The 23,453-nt window shown below is 35.3% G+C and overlaps 1 protein-coding gene across 1 annotated transcript; it reads left to right on the top strand.

The window, feature by feature from the left end:
* The first annotated feature begins 1 nt into the window (after position 1).
* On the top strand, positions 2–22,353 carry LOC127673294 (vomeronasal type-2 receptor 116-like). The gene is made up of 2 exons (XM_052168861.1): positions 2–131; positions 21,800–22,353. Exons 1-2 carry the CDS (start codon positions 2–4, stop codon positions 22,351–22,353), a joined length of 684 nt encoding a protein of 227 aa, XP_052024821.1.
* Positions 22,354–23,453: the final 1,100 nt, after the last annotated feature.

Below are 23,453 nucleotides of genomic sequence, written 5' to 3'. Positions count from 1 at the left end.
CATGGCCCGGAGTGAAGAAGTTTACAATTTGTATAATGCTGTTTATGCTGTGTCCCACACCTACCATGAACCCATTCTTCAACAAGTAGAGTCTCAGATACCAGAAGAATACAAAGGAATATTTACTGACTGTCAGGAGGTTATGTTTCATAAATTTCATCATATATATATATTTCAATATATATATACATATGATCTTTGAAATGGACCCAGAGAAACACAAGTACATTAGTTAGAGATTATTCTCTCAGTGGAAAGATTTCTACACTGTGAAATTCCCTAATTAATATTTCACATCTATGGAAACCATGTACAAGGAAATAATTTAATAGGATACCATATTTTTTCCTGATATCAGTGAGTTTTGTGAAAACATGTCTCAACATTTCGCCAAATGATTCAAAATGTAAAATAGGACCCAAGGGTTTTATAATAAAAGCCTTAAATGATGACTAGACTAAAATATTTTTCTAAAGAATAATTTTTCAAGAATCAGTACATGTGCTGTAACTAATAGTTACTCATTTAAATTAAGAATGATTTGCAAAACCACAAATTATTAAGACTGTATACTTTATTAAGTTAATTTTTATCTCATATATGTTTATTGACTATACATGAAAGGTTAACAGACATTCTTTATTTTCACACAAATTCAGAATTCCTCTTCATTTGCTCATTCATGGTTACATTTTTTAAAAAATGTATTTTTGACTAGCATGAACACACGCATGCACTCACATACATTCACTCACACCATGTTACTTGTTATATGGTAATCATTTTCTAGCCCATTTAACCATTGATCATTAATATGAAGTATATAAATTTTCAGATATAAATGGGTTATATTTTACTACACGGGATTACTTCAATGCAGCTGTTTTTGTGAAAGTCATTAAGAAATTAGGGGGGATTCTCAATTTGGCTCTTCCTTATTGATATGCATATGAAAACAACTAATGATGGATCTCATTTAGGTGTCTTCCTTGCTGAAGACCAGGGTATTTGTTAACCCTGTTGGAGAATTGGTTAAAATGAACCATAGGGAAAAATCAGTGTACAGAATATGACATTTTCATCATTTGGAATGTTCCACAAGGCTTTGGATTAAAAGTGAAAATAGGAAGTTATTTTCCTTGCATCCCACAGATGCAACAACTTCATATATCTGAACATGTGGGCCACAGGAGGAACTTTGGTTGGTATACTACAATTTTTAGTTTCTTTCAAGATATCTATATTTTTTAAATATGAGGCAAACAAGTAATATCTCTGTGGTTAAGACCAATTTCTACTCTTGCAAAAGGCCATTATCTGTTATAAGCATCAAAATGTGATAACTTTCAAATTCCTGTAAATTTGGTGTCAGGTATCAAAGGCCTCTGGATTCCATGTTTGCATCTAAATGCCAATTTATCACACAGTACAGGAATATATATGTAATTTTCTTACTCTGGGAGAACATATTTAGAGCCTAATCAAGTATAAAATATTTTCATTAACAGAAATCTTTCTCCAGATTCAAGGTTTCCTTTTTATTTATATATATTTTTATTGTTCATTTTATTTATTTACATTAACACGTTATACGTCTTCCAGGTTTCCCCCCTGCTGTGGGGGATTGCCTTTTCTGGCATCAGTAGGGGGGTTCCCCTAGGCCCTGTGGAGGCTTGAGGACCAGTATAGGGGAATACTAGAGTGATGAGGCAGGAGCCTCCAAAAGGCAGGGGAAAGGAGGAAGGGATAGGAGATTCAAGATTTTGTTTTAAACTTCATTAATTTTAGGACAGTCTTATATAACATATTTTGTTCTTATTCATCAAAAAAACTCTCTTTTGAAATACCCCTTTTTCCTCATATACTTCAGTATTCTGATTGTTTTATTTATAAATCATAAGAAAAATACTGATGCTACATAAAACTTCCTTTTGCATTAATCAGTTTAGGAAGTAAAAGTTTTAAATTGCTACAACCTTAAAGTTGCATATATAATATTACATGAATAGAAAATAATGTGTGACATTCAGTGTACTGCATGAAAATGTAAAATAATATTCCTGAAATTGTTAAAAAAATACTGGTAAACAGTGGAATGTTTATAGCCATATATGTCAATCTATTTGTCATGATATGTATTATGTTTACATGAACTACACACACACACACACACACACACTCACACACACACACACACACACACTTATTGTTTAATATTTATATATTGTCTCAGGTTCCCTCCTCCTGGTGTAGTGTTCCATGTACTGCTGGATTTAGGAAAATTCATCAGAAAAAAACAGCAGACTGCTGCTTTGATTGTGTTCAGTGCCCAGAAAATGAGGTTTCCAATGAAACAGGTACATGCTTGCATATAGAAAGAAATGCTGAACTTGAATCCTTCTCTTTCCAAATTAGAACTATGATATGGCCTACAGGGAAAGTGAAGTTCTAAAATCTCCATCTCTCAGAACTTATTCAGTTAAATAATGTCAACTTCTTTTGGACTTAGCAAATAACTTTTAGTATATTTTACAAATAATACATTTTTCTCACAATATGCTGCTTTCTGATTTTATACCATGAACAATACATTTAGGAGGATATACATGTGTACCAGTTTTTAAAGACAAACTATGAGGCATAGAGCATCAACAATTAAAATATTACTTTAGGCAAACAGTACTTGCATGAGGAATTGTATGTTCTGGTTTCTATAGGAGCTACAGAAAATTGGCACATCCCAAAAGCAAACAAAGTACATAATGCATTTCAAAAACTGAGATAAATAATTCTATAGTCACACTACCCTTGTCTGTGAATAGTGAATTTATGGTTTGAAGAATGAAAAATGTAAGATCATACATATTATTATTTATCATACTTTTGTTCTTTTTTAATGCATATTTTTTCATTCCATTCTTTGTCATGGTGTTTTATTTCAACACAAGACACAGATTATTAATCTTAATTATTAATCTGAGATCAATCTTAAGTCAGTGGTCCTTGCAACAAGAAATGGGTGAGATGCTCAATAACAAATTATTTATTGATATATCCTCTGAATAATACAAATACATGATTATTAAATAAATAATTATATCTTATTAGGTTTTATTGTTTTTCACCTGCAGATATGGAACAGTGTGTGAGGTGTCCAGATGATCAGTATGCCAACTTAGAGCAAACCCACTGCCTCCAAAGAACTGTAACATTTCTGGAATATAAAGATCCATTGGGAATAGCTCTAGGCTCCATTGCCCTGTCTTTCTTGGCCATCACAATTCTAGTACTAGTCACTTTTGTGAAGTACAAGGATGCTCCTATTGTGAAGGCCAATAAGCTCATTCTAAGTTACATCATGCTAATCTCTCTCATCTTGTGTTTTCTCTGCTCATTGCTCTTCATTGGACATCCCAACCAGGCCACCTGCATCCTGCAGCAGACCACATTTGGAATATTTTTCACAGTGGCTATTTCTACAGTGTTGGACAAAACAATAACTATAGGTATGGATTTCAAGCTCACTACTCCTGGAAGAAGAATGACAGGGATGCTGACATCAGGGGCACCAAACTTGGTCATTCCCATTTGTACCCTTTTCCAAGTTGTACTCTGTGGTATCTGGTTGGTAACATCTCCACCCTTTATTGACAGAGATACACAATCTGAACATGGGAAGACTGTCATTATTTGCAACAAAGGCTCTGTCATTGACTTTCATGTTGTCCTTGGATACTTGGGTTCATTGGCACTGGGAAGCTTCACTGTGGCTTTCCTGGCTAGGAACCTTCGTAACAGATTCAATGAAGCCAAGTTCCTAACTTTCAGCATGCTGGTGTTCTGCAGTGTCTGGATTACCTTCCTCCCTGTCTATCATAGCACCAGGGGTAAGATCATGGTGGTTGTGGAGGTCTTCTCCATCTTGGCTTCTAGTACAGGGTTGCTAGGCTTTATCTTTTTTTTTTTATTTAAATTTTCTTTTTTTTTAAAGATTTATTTTTATATGTAAGTACACCGTAGCTGTCTTCAGATACTCCAGAGGAGGGAGTCAGATCCCATGACGGATGGTTGTGAGCCACCATGTGGTTGCTGGGATTTGAACTCAGGACCTTCGGAAGAGCAGTCGGTGAGTGCTCTTAACCGCTGAGCCATCTCTCCAGCCCCAACTAGGCTTTATCTTTGTTCAAAGTGCTTTATTATTTTAGTTAGATCAAAATCAATTTCATACAGAAGCACAAAAACAAATTGCTTTATTGAAACTTTCATAGTATGAAAATGTTAGATGATTCTCAAAATATGCTTTCTTTGTTTTAAACAAATTAGTAATTAACGATATAAAAATTTTAAGGAGTAAACAAAATGGAACTTTCAAATAGGACAGCACTCTTCATTGTGATACTAATTTAAAAAATTGGTGGAAAATGTTTTAATAAATATGTACAGAATCCTGAATATATAAAGAAGAAGTAATCTCAATTGAGGAATGGTTACCATCACTTTGACCTGTGGTTTTGGCTGTATGCAATATACTTAATAAACGATTAATATTAGGTGACAGTTTTGACTGTGGGCAGTACCCACCTGATCTAGGTGAGTTGATCTTGAAGTTATAAGAAAGAGGACTGCAAACAACATGTACATGAAGCCAGGAACCACATTATTTCCCATGATTTCGTGGAGTGCTTTCATTCAATTTCATGTATAGGCTATATTCAATATCCTGTGACCAAGTTACATAAGAAAATAAACACTTTTCTCATATGTTTCTTTTTGATCATGGTGTTTTTACAGCAACAGCATCTAAGATATCACTTAAATGGTAAATTGGCTCTGTTGGGATTTGGAATATCATAGATTCCTAATGCAATAAAAGGCACTTATTTGAAAAGAGAAACAAAAGTGAAATTTAGCAGAGTGTGAAACAGAGTGACAGTATTTCATGTGAGACTATAGAAGCACTAGACTTTGGAAAAGCTTCACAATGAACTCAGAAGATATTAAGAATATTAAATAACTACAATGACAGGAACATTTTATGAAAAGTACAATGTATTTCAGATAGTGCCTGCAGTATTATTCTTTGCAAATTCATGTGAAACAACACAATTTCATTCAGAAATGAAAGTGTTTCATTAAGTGAGAAAAATCACTAATGAAATGCCCCCATACAAAGCCTTTACCACAGAAAGATCAGTGAATGTAATGAACATATAAATCAGACTAGATAAAGGGTCTAATCATATATTTTATAAAAATATGAGTACTAAAGATTACTTCCATATAATACTACACAACAATCATGCACATATAAACACATATGCATTAATATTTAATTACATCAGGTGTTGAAGATCAGTGTCATTTTTCTCTCAAAGTATTATTTGCAGCTTTATTTTTTAAATATTATTTGGTTGCTTATTTTTGACTTTGTAATAATTGCATTTTGTTTATGTTTCTTGTCTCCAAATCATCCTTTGTACCACTCCTTGCACGCCTAAATTGCACATGTCCTTTTACTTCATTAATTTTCACTGAATGTAGACACACACACACACACATATATATACATATACATATACATATACATATACATATACATATACATATACACATACATATACATATACATATACATATATATATATGAGAGAGAAACAGTGTAAAATTTGTAAAATTGCATTTATTTATGTTCTGATAAATAAAATAGCAGTAAAATCACTCTTAATGACATTCTGCTATACTTAAACATAAGGGTTTTGATCAGCCACCATAAGAGAACTTTTCTTTTGTAACAGGAAAAAATACAATTAGCCTCAGTCAGTCAATTTGGAGAATGTGAAAGAATTTGGAAAACACCTTTCCTCGGGACTCAGGAAACACTGGAGAAGTATAGGTAGAAGTATATCCATGCCACAGGGGATTGAGAACATCTGTCATGGAAAACAGGACTTCTAAAACACGAAATAAGAAAAAAAGAAGAAAATAAAATATGATAAAATAAGATGAAACAATAAAGATAGATGCACATAAGAAATTACAGAGACTGTGGCAGCATGCACAGGGCCTGCATGGTTCTGTTCAAAGTGGGGGTCTCAATATTGAGCGGGGAATGGAACTGCATCCCTATTCCAATTAAAAATCAATATTAATTGTTTTATATTATATAAAAATACTTTATGAAATAGAGGATGACACTGTACCTTGGCATTTATCCCATGAAGTTGTTGAGGATGATATCCTACAGGTAGAAATCATTTTCTAGAAACATAATGGCCACCAGATGAATGTAAAAAGAGACATTAAAGTTCCTGTCTATATTAAAAATGATGTAACAGACTTGCTTTCATGTATGATTTATAAGAATTTATTTTTCCGGAGATGTGCTCAATAATGGGACAGTCACAGGGTATTAAAACTACTCTAAAGGGCAAACCTTTTGCTCTGCATCAGATAGCAAACACACACACACACACACACACACACACAGCCTTAAAGGCATTGTTGGCAGTTCTTTGTCTCATAATGCTTTTCCAGGACTTTTATATTTGTTTGGTTTTTATGTTCATTTTTTGTATTTTTTTTTTTACCTCAAATTTCTTTTGAAGTAAATGCTGGCTTATACTTTGTGGGGTTTTTTGGTAATTTCTTTTTGTGAATTTGAGTTTGTGTGTTTAGGTTTCTTAGACATTTTATTTATTTTGTTTTCTTCTGTTTATTTTTTATTTTGTCCTATTACATATTTTTGTATTTTATAATTAATATTATTATTAATAATAATAGTTTAGATGTTTAGTCTATAATAAGAAAAAGAATGAATTGGTATGGATTTGAATGAGTTGCATGAGGTAGGAAAATCTGGAAGAGTTGGGTAAGGAGAAAGGTAACAGAATATAATGTATGAACAATATCTATGTTCAATAACAGAAAAATGAGAGATAAAAGAGAAGACCATCATTGTACATTGTACCTCTGCGCTCCTGTGTTGAATAAAATGCAATGCTCTGTGACATTAAGGATGACACCACACCTTGGCATCAATCCCTTCATGAAGTTCTCCAGGATGGATACCTGTAGGTAGAAATCATTTCCTAGAATGTAGTGGACACCAGATTACTGAAAAATATATGAGACATTAAAGGTCTTGTCTAAATTATCAATGATTAAACATAACTGCTTTCAGGTATGGCTTACAAGAATCTCTTTTGTCATTGCAAATTGGTATTTATGGTTGAATTACCAAAAGCACCTTTAAAAGGAAAAGTAATTGTCACAGAGAATGTAGTCATGCTTAATCGAGCAAGCAAAATATGTGACATTTTTCCCTAACAGACTCCTAAAGCTTCCCTCTAAGTAGAAATCAATCTGACATTAAAATTGCACTTGCTAGGGAGAATGAAAACTCATCATATCATTAAAGTGCTGTCACAGGGAGTGATTTTTGTCAACTGCCATCTTTTACTTTCTTTAAATCTGCAGCATATTAGATCTTATTTACCATTTTCATTGGCATTATGTTACATCACTGTTGCATTTACCACAGTTGCCTTGTCATTCCCAACTGTTTTTTGCTATTTTCTCCCAATTACCATAACCTGGCCTTCCTGTTCTGTTGTGGTCATCAGAAATATATTAATTTTATATAATAGAGACAATTACATTTCCTTTTTTAGTAATCATTTTATTTGTTTACATTTCAGATGATCACCCCCTTCCCTGTTACCCCTCCACACACTCCCCATCCCATCCCCCTCTCCTCTTTGTATTTACCCACTCACCCACTCCCACCTCACTGCTCTAGCACCACCGTACACTGGGGCATCACAAAACCTCCACAGAACCGAGGACTCTCCTCCCACTGGTGTCAGATTTGGCTACCCTCTGCTACATATGCAGCTGGAGCCATGATTATTCTTTGGTTGGTGATTCAGACCCTGGGTACTCTGTGTGTTCTGGTTAGTAGATATTGCTCTTCCTGTGGGGTTGCAACCCCCTTCAGCTCCTTCAATCCTTCCCCTCACTCTTCTGATGGGGTTTTTCCTTTTGTCAGACAGGAACAATTCTGGGTTAAAGTGTTGATATGGACGGGTGGCACTGCCTCTCAAATGGTGCCTAGGCCTATCTATTGGAAGTGGTCTCTATGGATTATATCTTCCCTTTGTTGGATATTTTGACTGAGGCCATTAACCTGGTGTCCTGGGAACTACTCACTTGCCTGGTATGTGGAACTTTCTAGAGGCTACCCCCTCTACTGGGTCATTCCCCATCCTGCAGTGTAACATATTTATATTATTTCCTGACATTCTGTCTGTCTCTCATCTCTCCCCACACCTGATCCTGACCACCTTTTGTGTATTTCCCCCTCCCCACTACCTCCTAGGTACCCACGGAGCAATGTCATTAGAAAGTTTCACCTCAGGGAATGGCTAATAGCCGTGCACTGTGTAAACAAATAGTTTTGTCGCTTCTTTTATACAAGTCTATTTAGGACTTTGAATCATTTCATGTATATTAGTCATTACATGCATATTTCATTAGGTGATTCCTCTGAAATCCCTGACCCTGTGACTTCTGACCATGCAACCCCTGACCCCATCACCCTGCCTAAGCGCTGACCATTGGACCCACTGACACAGCCTGACACTGTGACACCATCATTGGGGACGCTGGATTTAAAATATCAAAGCCGCTGAGCAAAAGGAATGAAATTCTTAATGATGAAGAATCTTTGGATAATACAAACAAATAAGAGATTAGAGCAGTGAAAAATAAAGAAAATAAAATACACAAAAGTAATACTAACAACTGAATTTTTCAAAAAAATAAATATATTTAAAAAAAAACATAGGTATACTAACTTTGAAAAAGAACAGATATCAGGGAATGACATTAATAAGACAGCTTTTTGACCTTTTGCCTATTTGCAATGTTACTGCTGACAAACACAGCACAGCTCAAGGTTTGTTTCTCAAATTTCTGGGCTGACTTAATTATATCAGTGAACATTCAACATATCTCAACAGGAGAGTCCCCTCATTTGTAATTCAGTATTCACTGGCTCAAGCTAACCTACCCAAATTGTACAACCCCACAATCTAGTGTGTTTTGATTCACATCCATGAATTAATACATGCTGGGAAGTTACAAAATCACTCATCCTGCTTGTACCAGGTCTTTCTTCATAATGGTTTCACCTACACCTGACACCTTTAAATTTAAATCTGTGATGAAGCTATTGCCTATCCTGTTTCACTTAGTGTACACACTAACCTGTTCCTCATTTCCTGCTCTGAAAGCAGAAACCATCTTTCACATTAAAATCCTTTTCCTGTTGCTGCAATGGACAGTTCACTACTTGATTTCAATGGGTAATTTTAAAACTTTGCTGTGGTACAGCCTTTTAACTGAAGAATTTTGGAAGTTTAATCAAGAGGAAAGCAAGGTCATTTCCCTGAGGAGCATTATACTGGCAGCAAGGTGAACTGAGTCAACATAACAATTTTTGGAAACATTTTTTGTAAAAGGCTGAATATACAGATGTCTTAAAATTAATATGCCTTCCAGGGAGAAATCACTCTACATGCAAATAAATATTACTTAAAAATATATTTATTGACAGCATGAATTTAGCTGTGGCAAATGCTCTTTTATATTTAGGCCCAAAGCTATGCTTAAGAAAATTAAATAGGGACAGGAGACTGCAAGTCCAGTCAATTAAGCAGATGGAAGATTTACACAGCAAAGATATTCCTAACAGACAGATTTAAAGAAACAAGCAAATAAACACCACATGGCTGCAAAGACACAACTGCCTTCTGTGTGCATTTGCTTTAATAGAGGAGCTGACAGAGAATCCCCTAATTGCAAGGCTTAGCAGGCATCAGGGATCCTGGACTCCAAAGAGAGTTTTGGGTGCCTTATTCACTTCTTTTGGCCAAAAGCCTTTTGAAGCCATGCCCAGCATCCTGGGTTCCTGGGACTGTCAGAAGCAGGATGCAGGTCAGGGCAGTCTCCACCATCATAGATCTCAAGTTCTAGCCCTTGGTCCCTCAGCAAGCTTGGTGAAGGTTGGTCTACCTCCTCTATATCTTTGCCTTGGTTGTTGTTGTTTACATCTCCTGAAGCCACACATGTCTCCCTCTGACTTTCAATAAGGGAGACCTCTGTGCTCTTCTTCATGGCATAATTCAATCTTTGGTAGTATCTCAGGTAATCCACACTCTCAAATACACAAAAGGAGTATAGATCCCAATCTTTAAACCAGCCATCCTCAGAGCAGTGGCTTGACTCTCCACAGAAACAACATGGCTCAGACATGGAAGATATTGTACTCAGGGTTGGAAAGTCATGTGCACTTGGCAATCCATGCTCTTCGGAATCTGCTGTGTTTTTGATAAAACTGAGACGGTACTCCCTCAGAACCTTCAGGTTATTCATGGAAAACTGAGGGCAAGTCCTTGACCTTCTGATACAGAGAAATCTCCAGTTAGATAATTATACCCTGCCAAGAATTACACTGTGGAAAATTGGGTGTTAAACCCACAATAATAGCATTTATTTGCATTGCCTAATAGAGGTAAAATTCTGCCCAGTCTGGTGATGCAATACTTGAGTCTCAACACCTATAGGAAAGAAGCAGATTGGGGATTTAAGTAGAAGCAGTTGCATCTCTGATCTCAAGGCCAACCTAGTAGTCAGACCTAGTTTCAAGACAGCTAGGGCTACAGATTAAAACATAGGCTAAAATATTCAAACAAGCAAACAAGAAAAGAGTGAAGCTTCTCAAATTAAGATCCTATCACTCTGGATGCAATTGTCTAGAGTTAAAATTATAGTGGACTGATGAAACAGGCAATGGGGGAAATGCTCATGGGTCAGTAAATCTACTTGGGGTGCCTGTTTTAAAGAGTAAAAGATCACAGAGAATGATCTCTCACTAACTCTATCTTTCCTGAAAGGGGATATATTAGAATGACTTACAGACTGCAGGCTGCCTTATTCCACAACAGCTGGATGGGAAACAAAGTCCAAGAATCCAGAAGGTCTCAATCCCCGAAGCTGGATGTCTCAGCTGGTCTTTAGTAGAAGATGGAATCACAGATAAGTAATCAATAATGCCAGGGAAGTTCTAAGTCTTGCGATCTAGGAGAGAGCAAGCAGGCAATGTGAAAACTTACTTCCTCTGTGTCCTTATATAGGCCTCAAGATGAAGGTGTGGCCCAAATTAGAGGTGTGTGTTCCAGATTCAATCTCTCGATTAAAGGTGAGTGTCTTCTGCTGGGTGTGGCGACTCAGACCTTTAATCCAATCACTATGGGAGTGAATCATACAGGTGGATCTCTGTGAGTAGCCTGGTCTAAAAAGTGAGTTCCAACGAGGTGAGAAGAGAAGTGTAGTGCTAGGGAAATATTAGTGATCTACAAAATAACAGGTAGGAGCCAATCTGATGTAACTCATTGTAGGGTTGTTATTTTATTATTTTATATTATTTGAATTAGCTTGGACCCTCCAAGAAACCACTATCATGCTGGATGGTTGTGGTGGTTGAGGGCAATGCAAGAGCCAGAGCCAAGGAATGAGGCCTGGCAAGAAAGCTAAAGTCTCCATTTTCAGGTCCTTAGTTCCCCTACAGAGCTGCAGCCCTTATACTTCTTCACCACAGGGTTTGCTGCGGCAGGACAGAGGAGGGGGAGGGGATTGATTGGAGAACTGGTATAGGGAAGAGGACTTATGGGACTCAGGGGGAGAGGAAACCAGGAAAGGGAAAATCATTTGGAATGTAAACAAAGAATATAGAAAATAAATAAATAAATAAATAAATAAATAAATAAATAAATAAATAAATAAAAGAAAAAAGAAAAGAATACTCCCAAAGAATCAGGTGAACGACATTCCAATTCTGCAATCAGAATTGACCTAAGCTCAGAAGAAGTTCACATAAAAACACACTCAAAAAACAAACATACACATAACTGAAATTTCATAAATTTTAGGTCATTTTACAAAGAAACATATGGGAAAATTGGTTTCATTTCATCCCATTCTTTTTTCTTACATTGTAAGAATATTTTATTTATTTATTTATTTATTTTATTTATTTGTTTATTTAACTTGACTTCAATTATTTTAGAAATATTTTATGTCTATCATTTTATATGTAAAATTGTCCATGATAATCTTCAATTTTAACTTGTTTTTCTATATAATTCTTCAATTTTTCATAAATATTTCCATGTAACTCTTTGAATTTATCATAAAATACTTCTACCTTCTTTTTCAATTAATTTAGCCATGTATATATGTCTACTATTTTATCTGAATAATATGCAGTGGAAATTGTCAATTTTATCATGTTTTCCTGTATATTTCTTCAGTTTTATCAGATTTATTTTCCACTTAAATCATCATAATGTATATACATCCTCCTTCAATTAATTTAGAAGTGTTCTTCAAGTCAACCAATTTATCCATAATATTTTCCATTATAATCTTCAATTTATCAGAAAATGTTTATAATTCCTCTTTCAATTAATTTTGAAATGTTTTTGATGTCAAACCATTTATAAGTGATGACTATAGTGAAATTTAACATTTTTATATATTTCTTACATTTTACCAAACAAACTTTCCAGGTAAACCTTCTATTTTTCACAAAATATTTCTACTTCATTTCTGAATTAATTTAGGAATTTTTATGCCTATATTTTATCTGTATAATTTTCAAAGAAAATTTTCAATTTTAATGTGAATTTCCAGATATTTCCTCAGTATTTTAGAAATATTATCCATGTATCTTCAATTTTTTTCAGAAAATATTTTACTTACTTTTTCAATTACTTTAGCAATATTTTTATGTCTAGAATTTTATTTGTATAATTTTCCATGAAAATAATTAATTTTAATGTATCTTTCTATGTATGTCTTAAATTTTGTGAGAAATATTTTCTGTGTTAGCAAATATATGTAATTCAACTTTAAATCAATTTAAAAATATTTTATAGCCTACCATTTTATTTGTGTTATTTTCCATTATAATCTTCAATTTTAACATGTGTTTCTGTTACATGTGTTGATATATTTCATCAATTTTATCAGATATATTTTTCATGTATCTTCAATCTTATCAGAAAATTTTTATGCTTTCTTCTTCAATTAATTTAGATATATTTTAAGTCAACACATTTATCCATATTATTTTCTATTGTAATCTTCAATTTTGACATTTTTATATATTTCTTCAATTTATATGAAATAGTTCCCTTTAAATCTTCAATTTTTTTTTCAGAAAATGTATGCCATCTACTATCACATTAATTAGAATAGTTTTATGTCAACCAATTGTATTATTATCCATGAAACATGTCAATATTTTTAAATTTGTCAATTTTAGCACTATTTTCTACATAATTCTTCAATTTCATCAAAAATACTTTCCATGCAAATCTTCTATTTTTCATAAAAGAGTTCTACTTCATTTTTTGAGTTATTAACAATATTTATTATGCCTACAATTTTCTACTTATAATTTTGCATGAAATTGTCAGTTTTGATCTGTTTTTTATATATTTCTACAAATGTATCTGAGATAATATCTGTGTAATATTTTCCATTTCAGTTTTACTAGAAAATGTTTATACTTCCTCCTTCAGTTAAATTAGAAATGTTTTTCCAGTCAGCCAATTTATCTTTATTATTTCATGAAAATCGTCAATTTTAACGTTTTTCTACATATTTCTTCAATTTTATCAGAAATGCTTATAATTCACTTTTAATTATTTTGTGATTCCTTCGTTGCTTCTGACTTTAAGTCTTCGTCTCTTTTGTTCTATTCCACCACCTTTTAAATTGTATTTGCTACCATTTCTTCAACTGATTTACTTTTCCCTCTCTAAGGGCTTCTATGTGTTTGTCTGTGGCTTTCTGTATTTCATTAAAGGGATCATTTTTATCCTCACTAAAGACATTTGTCATCCTCATGAGGTGACATTTTAGGTTAGACTCTTGTTCTTATTGTGTGCCCCCACCCACAGGACAGTCAACAGGGTCCCGGAGCTACTTAGAAGAAAGGTGACGGGTCAGAGGCACAAAAGAGAGACCAAAAGCAATTCTAATCCCGATCAAGCTGTCAAACTTTATTTTTTACACAAGTCAATATAAAGGGAAGCATAGAAGGTTTGGGAGGGGTAAAGAGGGAACAATCTCAGGGGGCTGACATAATTTCTAAGAAACAGTTTCTCATGATTTCTGGTAAAGCTAGTTATTGCTGCTGGAATTTTTGCATGATAAAGGTGGTCATGAAGAGGTGAAGTGGAAAGGGGGTTCCTATAGTAACCTATTAACAGATGAACTTCAAAAGGAGGGGCTTTTGAGATTTACCTAGGAATAGTTCCTGGCATGGAGATCTAAGTGAGAATGACTCCTGGTATCAAGGTTTCCTGGCATTGAGAGCCAGGTGGGGATGGCTCCTGGTATGGAGAGTTCTTGGCATTGAGTTTTAAGTGAGGATGGCTTCTGGCAATTGTGTGTTTGGGTATCCAGGGTAGAAGAACTGGGTTCTGATATTGCCAAATTACATTGCCTTCTGTTGGTTATGTTCTTGCCTTTTTCTTTCACCTCCTGGTCATTTCTCTTGTTAACTTCCCTGGGCCCCTCTGACTGGAGCAGGCGACTTTGGAGACAGGCAGCGCTGTCTCTGGTTAGGTCAGGCCTTCCGTATCTGTGCTTAGTGCAACCTTCATGTGTCCCCATGTCTTTGATTAAGGGACACTTCCTGAAATCTAGGTTGGCTTTGGGTTCTGGGGCAGACATATTGCTCTGCCCTAGTTTGAGGTGGAAATGCAGACTGAAAGGACAATGTGGCTCAGGAAGAGCCAGCTAGATACCACATCTGCTGGTCTCTGTTGGGGTACAAAATGGTGTGGGGGTAAAAAAAGGTCTGACCTATATTTCTAGATATGGGAGTCCACCTGTTTGACAGGTAGACCGTTAGGAGTTGGAGGCATACCCTGTTATTTATAAGTTCAGATACTATAAATCCTTCAGGTATAAACTTTTATACAATACGGTGTATGAAATGAAAACAGATAGAGACTATCTCATGTTCCACATAACACAACATGAATCAGACATCTGATTTCAACAAGAAATAAAAGGACAACAAACTGAAAAGGAGCTATGAAATATTATTTGTGTAACATAGAACAACATTTTATTTTATATACTCATAAAGTACTCTTGGGGATATCTTAAGACTGCAATGCAAACGTATAACTTAAAGGAAAATGAAAACAAAAGCAAAACAAAACAAACAAAAAAAAGACTCCCTTGATACTCAGGAAGGATATAGTGGTGTGTGGTGTGCCTTCTTTCCAACATCCTAAGTCAATAACATGATCTTAAAGCAGAAAGAAAAGCAATTTCAAGAACTACTATTTGTGTTCCAAGGACAGGGAGAATTTCTCTGTAGAAAACCACATCGGGTCTCACCTATCAATCTTGGCAAAATCAAATTCAAATTTTTTGAAAGACCTTTATGTTTGACCGGTAGTCTGACTATAATGAGTATGGTATGGATCCAAGTCCAATGGTCATGTGCACCAAATGATTTCCAAAAGGTATGCCACAGCCCGGGATGGCATTAAACAGAGTAGTCAGAGTAGAGTGAAGAGTCAGCTTCCACACACATTCCCTCTTTATTTGACATGGTATTACTACCCGCTCTGCAACAAGTATGGACTATCACAATGTCAAGGCTCACAGTTTTCCCAATCTACAGGTCTGCAAAAGTACTAAAATTATTCAAATTGACAAGTCATAATTCAACCAAAGTATGAAACAACTTTTTATTTATAGTAGCTGAGATGGTACAATAAACTCCATAGCAAGATTTTATTATAAGCCAGTGATATAACAACCATCCCAAAAATGGAGTTAGAGATTCCATTTAATTCAGTGTGTATATTATGGGCCAAAAATGATGTAGTTCAAAAAATATATATAAATCAAATTCAATGCTCCATCTGTGTCACTCATTGTAATCTAACCAAGTTACATAAGTTAGCATGACAGACATACATATGTGTAGCTGCAAGACAGGACTGTTTCAAAACGAACACTAACTAGACATGGATGAAAAATATAAGGTATACACAAAAATTAGCAATACAATTCTCTCTCAGAAATGGCATGTCAATTCTTTCATTTCTTTGGGAAAAACATATGAAATTGTTCTCAAACTTCTTAATGAGGTGTGAACAAATAACAACAAAGAAATGTTTCCTCAAATGGCACTGACTGCCAGGGACTGATTATGAGGGAAAAGATCAGCATAATAACTCAGTGAATGTCTGCACAGGTACTGATATTGGACAGGATGGGTGTTGAATCTTCATAAATCCAGGTATTTTTGGATTTTGCATAATGACATGTTCTCCACATGACAGGAACCACAGGAAGTTTGAAGATATTGTAAACATGACTAGCATACAATCGTATATGAACAACAGAGAGAATGTTCAACTCCTGGTGCAATGTTTCATGTGAGACTGTGCTTCCCTACACTAGACAGTGGAAGACACAATGTCCCATGACTATTCTCAAAGTATGAACGATAAGAAACTTTTATGACCTTGTAAACTCTTGTCTATGGAATTTCTGTTGAAATCCATTGTGTTTTTCCATATGACCATTGACACATATTCTGGGACAAGCTGCCCAGGAGAAGATTGTCCTTGGGAATTATGCCATGCATACAAATGAAATCATGGAAACTGAGGATGGAGAACATGATTTTCAAAACATGTTTTCAGAACTATGAATGACATCATGGCACCTGAGGATGGAGAATGTGATCTCCAAAACATGTTTTCAGAAATGTTTTGATCAAAAGTTTTCAGACCTTAGATGTAAAGCTTGAGGCCAGATTTTTCTCAAAGTATCCAGGGAGCATGACATAGTTTGAATGGAAAGGGATTGCAAACATAATTATGTGAATCTCTGGATAGCAATAGTCTTAAAACAGACACTTAGTTGTAAATGTGTGTGTGTTATGTTTCTCTGCATAAGAAACGAATTTCACAACTGCCACGTCGGAGGGCCTAGCAGACATGAAGAAGCTGTATGCTAGTTGGCTGCTATTCCATTATTTTTTAAAGTCCTTCTTTGCTTTTAGTACTAGAAAGTTTTCCTGGCTCCCCTATGTATCCCTTGACCCCTCCTAGAAGCAGTTACTTCTAAAGGATCCTAGACAAGGGCTCTCTCTGTGCTCACCATTGCTTATGTATTAGTCATTTTAGACCTGTTCAGATGATAGAACAACAATTATTTGTATGTCTATGAATCCATGTATGCCCATAAATCCAGAAATGTTCATACAAATATGCATATCTATCCACAGCTGTCCCAAGCTTAGGGAGAGAGTGTTATAGTTAGGTATATGCTATTTTAGTTTTGGTATAAATTGACTTTATCAAATTGAGGTCATTCCATTCTGTAATTTGCTAAGACTTAAAAAACAAAACTTATGGATGTGAAGCTTTGTCAAGTGTCTTTGTGCAAGTTGATATGATCATATATTTCTTCTTTAGTATCCATGCTCATGGATCGGTAGAATCAATATAGTTAAAATGGCCATTCTGCCTAAAGCACTATACAGATTCAATGCAATACCCATCAAAATCCCAACTCAATTCTTCACAGAGTTAGAAAGAGCAATTATCAAATTCATCTGGAACAACAAAAAACCCAGGATAGCTAAAACTATTCTCAGCAACAAAAGAAAATCTGGGGGAATCAGTATCCCTGACCTCAAGCAATACTACAGAGCAATAGTGTTAAAAACTGCATGGTATTGGTACAGTGACAGACAGGAGGATCAATGGAACAGGATTGAAGATCCAGAAATGAACCCACACACCTATGGCCACTTGATCCTCGACAAAGAGGCTGAAAACATCCAATGGAAAAAAGATAGCCTTTTCAACAAATGGTGCTGGTTCAACTGGAGGTCAGCATGCAGAAGAATGAGAATTGATCCATCCTTGTCTCCTTGTACTAAGCTCAAATCCAAATGGATCAAGGACCTCCACATAAAGCCAGACACTCTGAAGCTAATAGAAAAGAAACTGGGGAAGACCCTTGAGGACATCGGTACAGGGAGAAAGTTTCTGAACAGAACACCAATAGCGTATGCTTTAAGAGCAAGAATTGACAAATGGGACCTCATAAAATTACAAAGTTTCTGTAAGGCAAAGGACACCATCAAGAGGACAAATCGGCAACCAACAAATTGGGAAAAGATCTTCACCAATCCTACATCAGATAGAGGGCTAATATCCAATATATATAAAGAACTCAAGAAGTTAGACTCCAGAAAACCAAACAACCCTATTAAAAAATGGGGTACAGAGTTAAACAAAGAATTCTCACCTGAAGAACTTCGGATGGCGGAGAAGCATCTTAAAAAATGCTCAACTTCATTAGTCATTAGGGAAATGCAAATCAAAACAACCCTAAGATTTCATCTTACACCAGTCAGAATGGCTAAGATTAAAAATTCAGGAGACAGCAGGTGTTGGAGAGGGTGTGGAGAAAGAGGAACACTCCTCCACTGCTGGTGGGGTTGCAAATTGGTACAACCACTCTGGAAAGCAGTCTGGCGGTTCCTCCGAAAACTGGGCACCTCACTTCCAGAAGATCCTGCTATACCACTCCTGGGCATATACCCAGAAGACATTTTCATCATTTGGAATTTTCCAAAAGGATTTGGAATAAAAGTGAAAATAGGAAGCTATTTTCCTTGCTTTCCACAGATGCAACAACTTCACATAACTGAAGATGTGGACTGGGCCACAGGAGGAACTTCAGTATGTATACCACAGATTTTAGTTGTTTTCAAGATATCTACATTTTAAAACATGAGGCATTGAAATAATATCTCTGTGGTAAATTCCAATTGCTACTTTTGCAAAAGACCATGCTCAGTTACAAGCACCAATATCTGTTACCTCTCAACTCCATGTAAATCTTATCGTAGAGATAAAAAGCCTCTGTATTCCAAATGTCTATTCTCCACACACTACAGGAATATATTTATGAAATTAATATATATAATGAAAATTTTGAAACTATATGTATACCATGGAATTTTTTTAGTTTTATAACAACATATATATAGCCTAATTAAATATAGAATGTATTCTTTAACAGAAACCTTTTTCCGGATTCAAGGTTTACTTTTTTATTTATGTATATGTTATTGGTTATTTTATTTACTTATATTTCACATATTTTTCTACTTCCCGGTCTCCCCTCTTCTGTAGGGGATTGCCTTATCTGGCATCAGTGGGAAGTGAGCTCCTTGTTCCTGTGCAGGCTCAATGCCCCAGGATAGGGGTAGGCTAGAATGATGAGAAAGGAGTCTCATAAAAGCAGGGGAAGGGGAGAGGGGAAAGAGATTGAAGTTATTGTTTTAAACTTCATTAATTTTAGGGCAGTCTTATAAAACATATTTTGTTCATATCAATCAAATAACTTTTTTTGATTTACCCTACATTGTGTCTCCACAAACCTCAGTATTCTGATTCTTATATTTATAAATCATGAGGAAAAAAACTGATGCCACATAAGCATTCTTTTTGGATATATCAGTTTAGGAAGTAAAGTTTGAAATTGCCACAACCTGAAAGTTACATATATAATATTGGATGCTGTAGAAAATATTGTATGGCATTTGATGTACTGTAGGGAAATACAAAATAATAATGTGTCTGAAATTGTTAAGAAATACTGGTTCACAGAGGAATATTTACAGCCATATCTGTTAATGTCCCATATATATATATATATGGTTCTTTATATATATGATATATACATGAAGTACACACACACACACACACACACAGAGACACGTACACACACACGTACATATACACACATTCACTCTTATACACATACTATATAATATTTATATTTTGTCTCAGGTTCCATCCTCCTTTTGTAGTGTGCCATGTACTCCTGGATTTAGGAAAATTCATCAGAAAGAAACAGCAGACTGCTGCTTTGATTGTGTTCAGTGCCCAGAAAATGAGGTTTCCAATGAAACAGGTACATGCATGCATGTAGAAAAGAATTGCTGAATTTGAATACCTTCTCCTTCCAAACTAGAAAAGTTATATGGCCTAAATGGAAACTGAAATCCTAAAATCTTCCCATTTCAGAACTTACTCCGTTAAATAATATCAGCTTCTTTTGAACCCAGCAAATAATGTGCAGACTCTTCTACAAACAATACATTTCTCTCACAATATGCTCGTTTCTGATTTTATATTATGCAGAAAACATTTAGGAGGACAAACATGTGTACCAATTGTTAAGGACGAATTTTTCAGCATAATCTAGGAACATATTTATTTTTCTTTGATTTTTTTGTACAAAGAAACTTGATTAGTTGATCAGTCCATAATCTTTCCCTCAATCACCCATCTTAGTTCCTGACAAAGACTAGATGCTCAGGGTAAGAGTTGTTTTATGAAATATATTTTAAGATGTAAGATGAATGCCAGGCAGTGGTGGCTCAGGCCTTTAATCCCAGGACATTGAACGAAAAGACAGGTGGATTTTCTGGATTACAAGGCCAGCCTGGTCTACAGAGTGAGTTCCAGGAAAGCCAGGACAGTACCGAGAAACCCTGTCTCAAAAAAGCAAAACAATTCAAAACAATAAAAGGTAGATGGCTTAAAGGATTGAGCATTTCCTGTCAAACAGTAACAACAAGAGTGAAGATTTCAAGAGTGAAGATTTCAAGAAAAAAGAGATGGCATAGTGCTTATCATCAGTCACCACCGACCTAAGTCAAGAGAGATGAATATGAATATCAATTACCTTCATGCCACCTTGGACTGAATAGTGGGGAATAAAGAAATTGTACCAAAATAAGAGGAATATGCAAATGTTTATGAGATAGAGAGTGTCAAGAATGAAAATATTCCTTTAGGCAAACAGTATTTGCATGAGGAATTGTATATTCTGATTTCTATAGGCAATACTGTCAATTGGCACCACCCAAAAAGCAAACAAAGTATATAATGCATTTCATCAACAGACATCAGTAACTACGCATGCACACTACCCTTTTCTATGAATAGTGATTTTATGGTTTGAAGAATTTAAAAAAAAATCTGAGATCATCTATATTATTATTTATCATATTTTCTTTCTTTTTTGTTTAATTCATAAATTTTTCCATTCCATTTCTTATCATGGTGCTTTGTTTCACTACAAAACATAGGTAAATAGAGAGCAATCTTAAGTCAGTTGTCCCTACCACAACAAGGAATGGATTAGATGCTCAATACCAAAATATTTAGTGATATATTCTCTGAATAATACAAATACATAATTATTAACTACATAATTATAATATTTTATATGGTTTTATTGTTTTTGCCAGCAGATATGGAACAGTGTGTGAGGTGTCCAGATGATAAGTATGCCAACTTCGAGCAAACCCACTGCCTCCAAAGAGCTTTGTCATTTCTGGGTTATGAAGAACCACTGGGGATAGCTCTAGGCTTCATGTCTCTCTCCTTCTCGGTCATCACAATTCTAGTATTCATTACTTTTGTGAAGTACAAGGATACTCCGGTTGTTAAGGCCAATAACCGCATTCTCAGCTACATCCTGCTCATCTCTCTAGTCTTCTGTTTTCTCTGCTCATTGCTCTTCATTGGACATCCCAACCAGGCCACCTGCATCCTGCAGCAGACCACATTTGGAATATTTTTCACAGTGTCTGTTTCTACAGTGCTGGCCAAAACAATAACTGTGGTCATGGCTTTCAAGCTCACTACTCCAGGGAGAAGGATGAGAGGGATGCTGACATCAGGGGTGCCTAACTTGGTCATTCCCATTTGTACCCTAATCCAACTTATTCTCTGTGGCATCTGGTTGGTAATATCTCCTCCCTTTATTGACAGAGATATACAATCTGAACATGGAAAGATTGTCATTATTTGCAACAAAGGCTCAGTCATTGCCTTCCATGTTGTCCTGGGATTGTTGGGTTCCTTGGCTCTGGGGAGCTTCACTGTGGCTTTCCTGGCTAGGAACCTTCCTGACAGATTCAATGAAGCCGAGTTCCTAACTTTCAGTATGCTGGTGTTCTGCAGTGTCTGGATCACCTTCCTCCCTGTCTACCATAGCACCAGGGGGAAGGTCATGGTGGCTGTGGAGGTCTTCTCCATCTTGGCTTCTAGTGCAGGGTTGCTAGGGTGTATCTTTGTCCCAAAGTGTTATGTTATTTTAGTTAGACCAGATTCAAATTTTGTACAGAAGGGCAAAGACAAATTGCTTCATTGAAACTTTCATATTACAAAAATGTTAGATGATACTCAACATATTTTTCTTTGTCTTAAGAAATGTAGTACTTGATCATAGAAAAATTTTAAGGGATAAACAAATTAGAACTTACATATAGAACAGTACTATTCATTGTGATACAAATGGACAAAATTTGGTGGAAAATGGGTTTATAAATAAGTACATAATCCTGAAGAAATTGAGAATAAGGCATCTCAATTGAGGAATGGCTACCATCATGTTTATCTATGGTTTTGGGTATAAGCCATGTACTCAATAAATGATTAATATAAAGTGATGATAGTGATGGTGTATGGTACCCACTATAGGTGAGTTATTCTTGTAGTTATAAGAGGACTGCAGACAACATGGACATGAAGCCAGTAAACCTCATTATTCCACATGATTTTGTGGAGTGCTCACATCCAATTACATGCCTTGGCTACATTCAATATTCTGTAACCAAGGTATGTAAAAAATAAACAGTTTTCTCAAATGTTTCTCTTGATCATTGTGTGGTTTTGTTTGTTTGTTTGTTTTGTGCTTTTTTTTAGAGCAACAAAATTAAAGATATCACCTAAATATTAAAATGCCTCTCTTGGGATTTGGCATATCTGATATTTCTGATGCAATAAAAAGCACTTATTTGAAAAGAGAAACAAGAGGGAATTTTAGCAGAATGTGAAGTATATTGACAGTGTTGCATATGATACCATAGAAGCACTAGAATTTGGAGTAGCTTTAAAATATACTAGAAATTTCTTAAGGATATCAATTAACCTAAAAGGAAAGAAATATTTTAAGAAAAGTTCAATGGGCTTCAGATTGTGCTCTGAAATTTTTTTTAAAAAAGACACAATTTCATTAATAAATGAAAGTGTCTCATTAAATGAGTAACATTACTAATAGAAATGTCCCCCACAAGACCTTTACCACATTAAGGGTGGCTCTGGCATTATATATAGCAGAGGAAGGCCTTAAGCATCAATGGGAGAACCATCCCTTGGTCCCATGAAAGCTCAATGTCCCAGTGTAGGAGAATGCCAGGGCTAGAAGGCAGGAGTGGGTGTGTGGGGGTACACACCCTCATTTAAAGAGGA

Source organism: Apodemus sylvaticus, chromosome 22, assembly GCF_947179515.1.
Source record: "Apodemus sylvaticus chromosome 22, mApoSyl1.1, whole genome shotgun sequence".
Lineage (NCBI taxonomy): Eukaryota > Metazoa > Chordata > Mammalia > Rodentia > Muridae > Apodemus > Apodemus sylvaticus.
Note: the sequence above shows the minus strand (reverse complement) of the source record. Positions and strands in the feature narration are given on the sequence as shown.

What these genes read in the sequence shown, in the direction of transcription:
- LOC127673294 (XM_052168861.1), top strand. Translation starts at nt 2, where the DNA reads ATGGCCCGGAGTGAAGAAGTTTACAATTTGTATAATGCTGTTTATGCT. An exon ending in CAAAGGAATATTTACTGACT is followed by an intron (nt 132 to 21,799) that starts GTCAGGAGGTTA and finishes CTGTTTCTACAG; the next exon opens with TGCTGGCCAAAACAATAACT.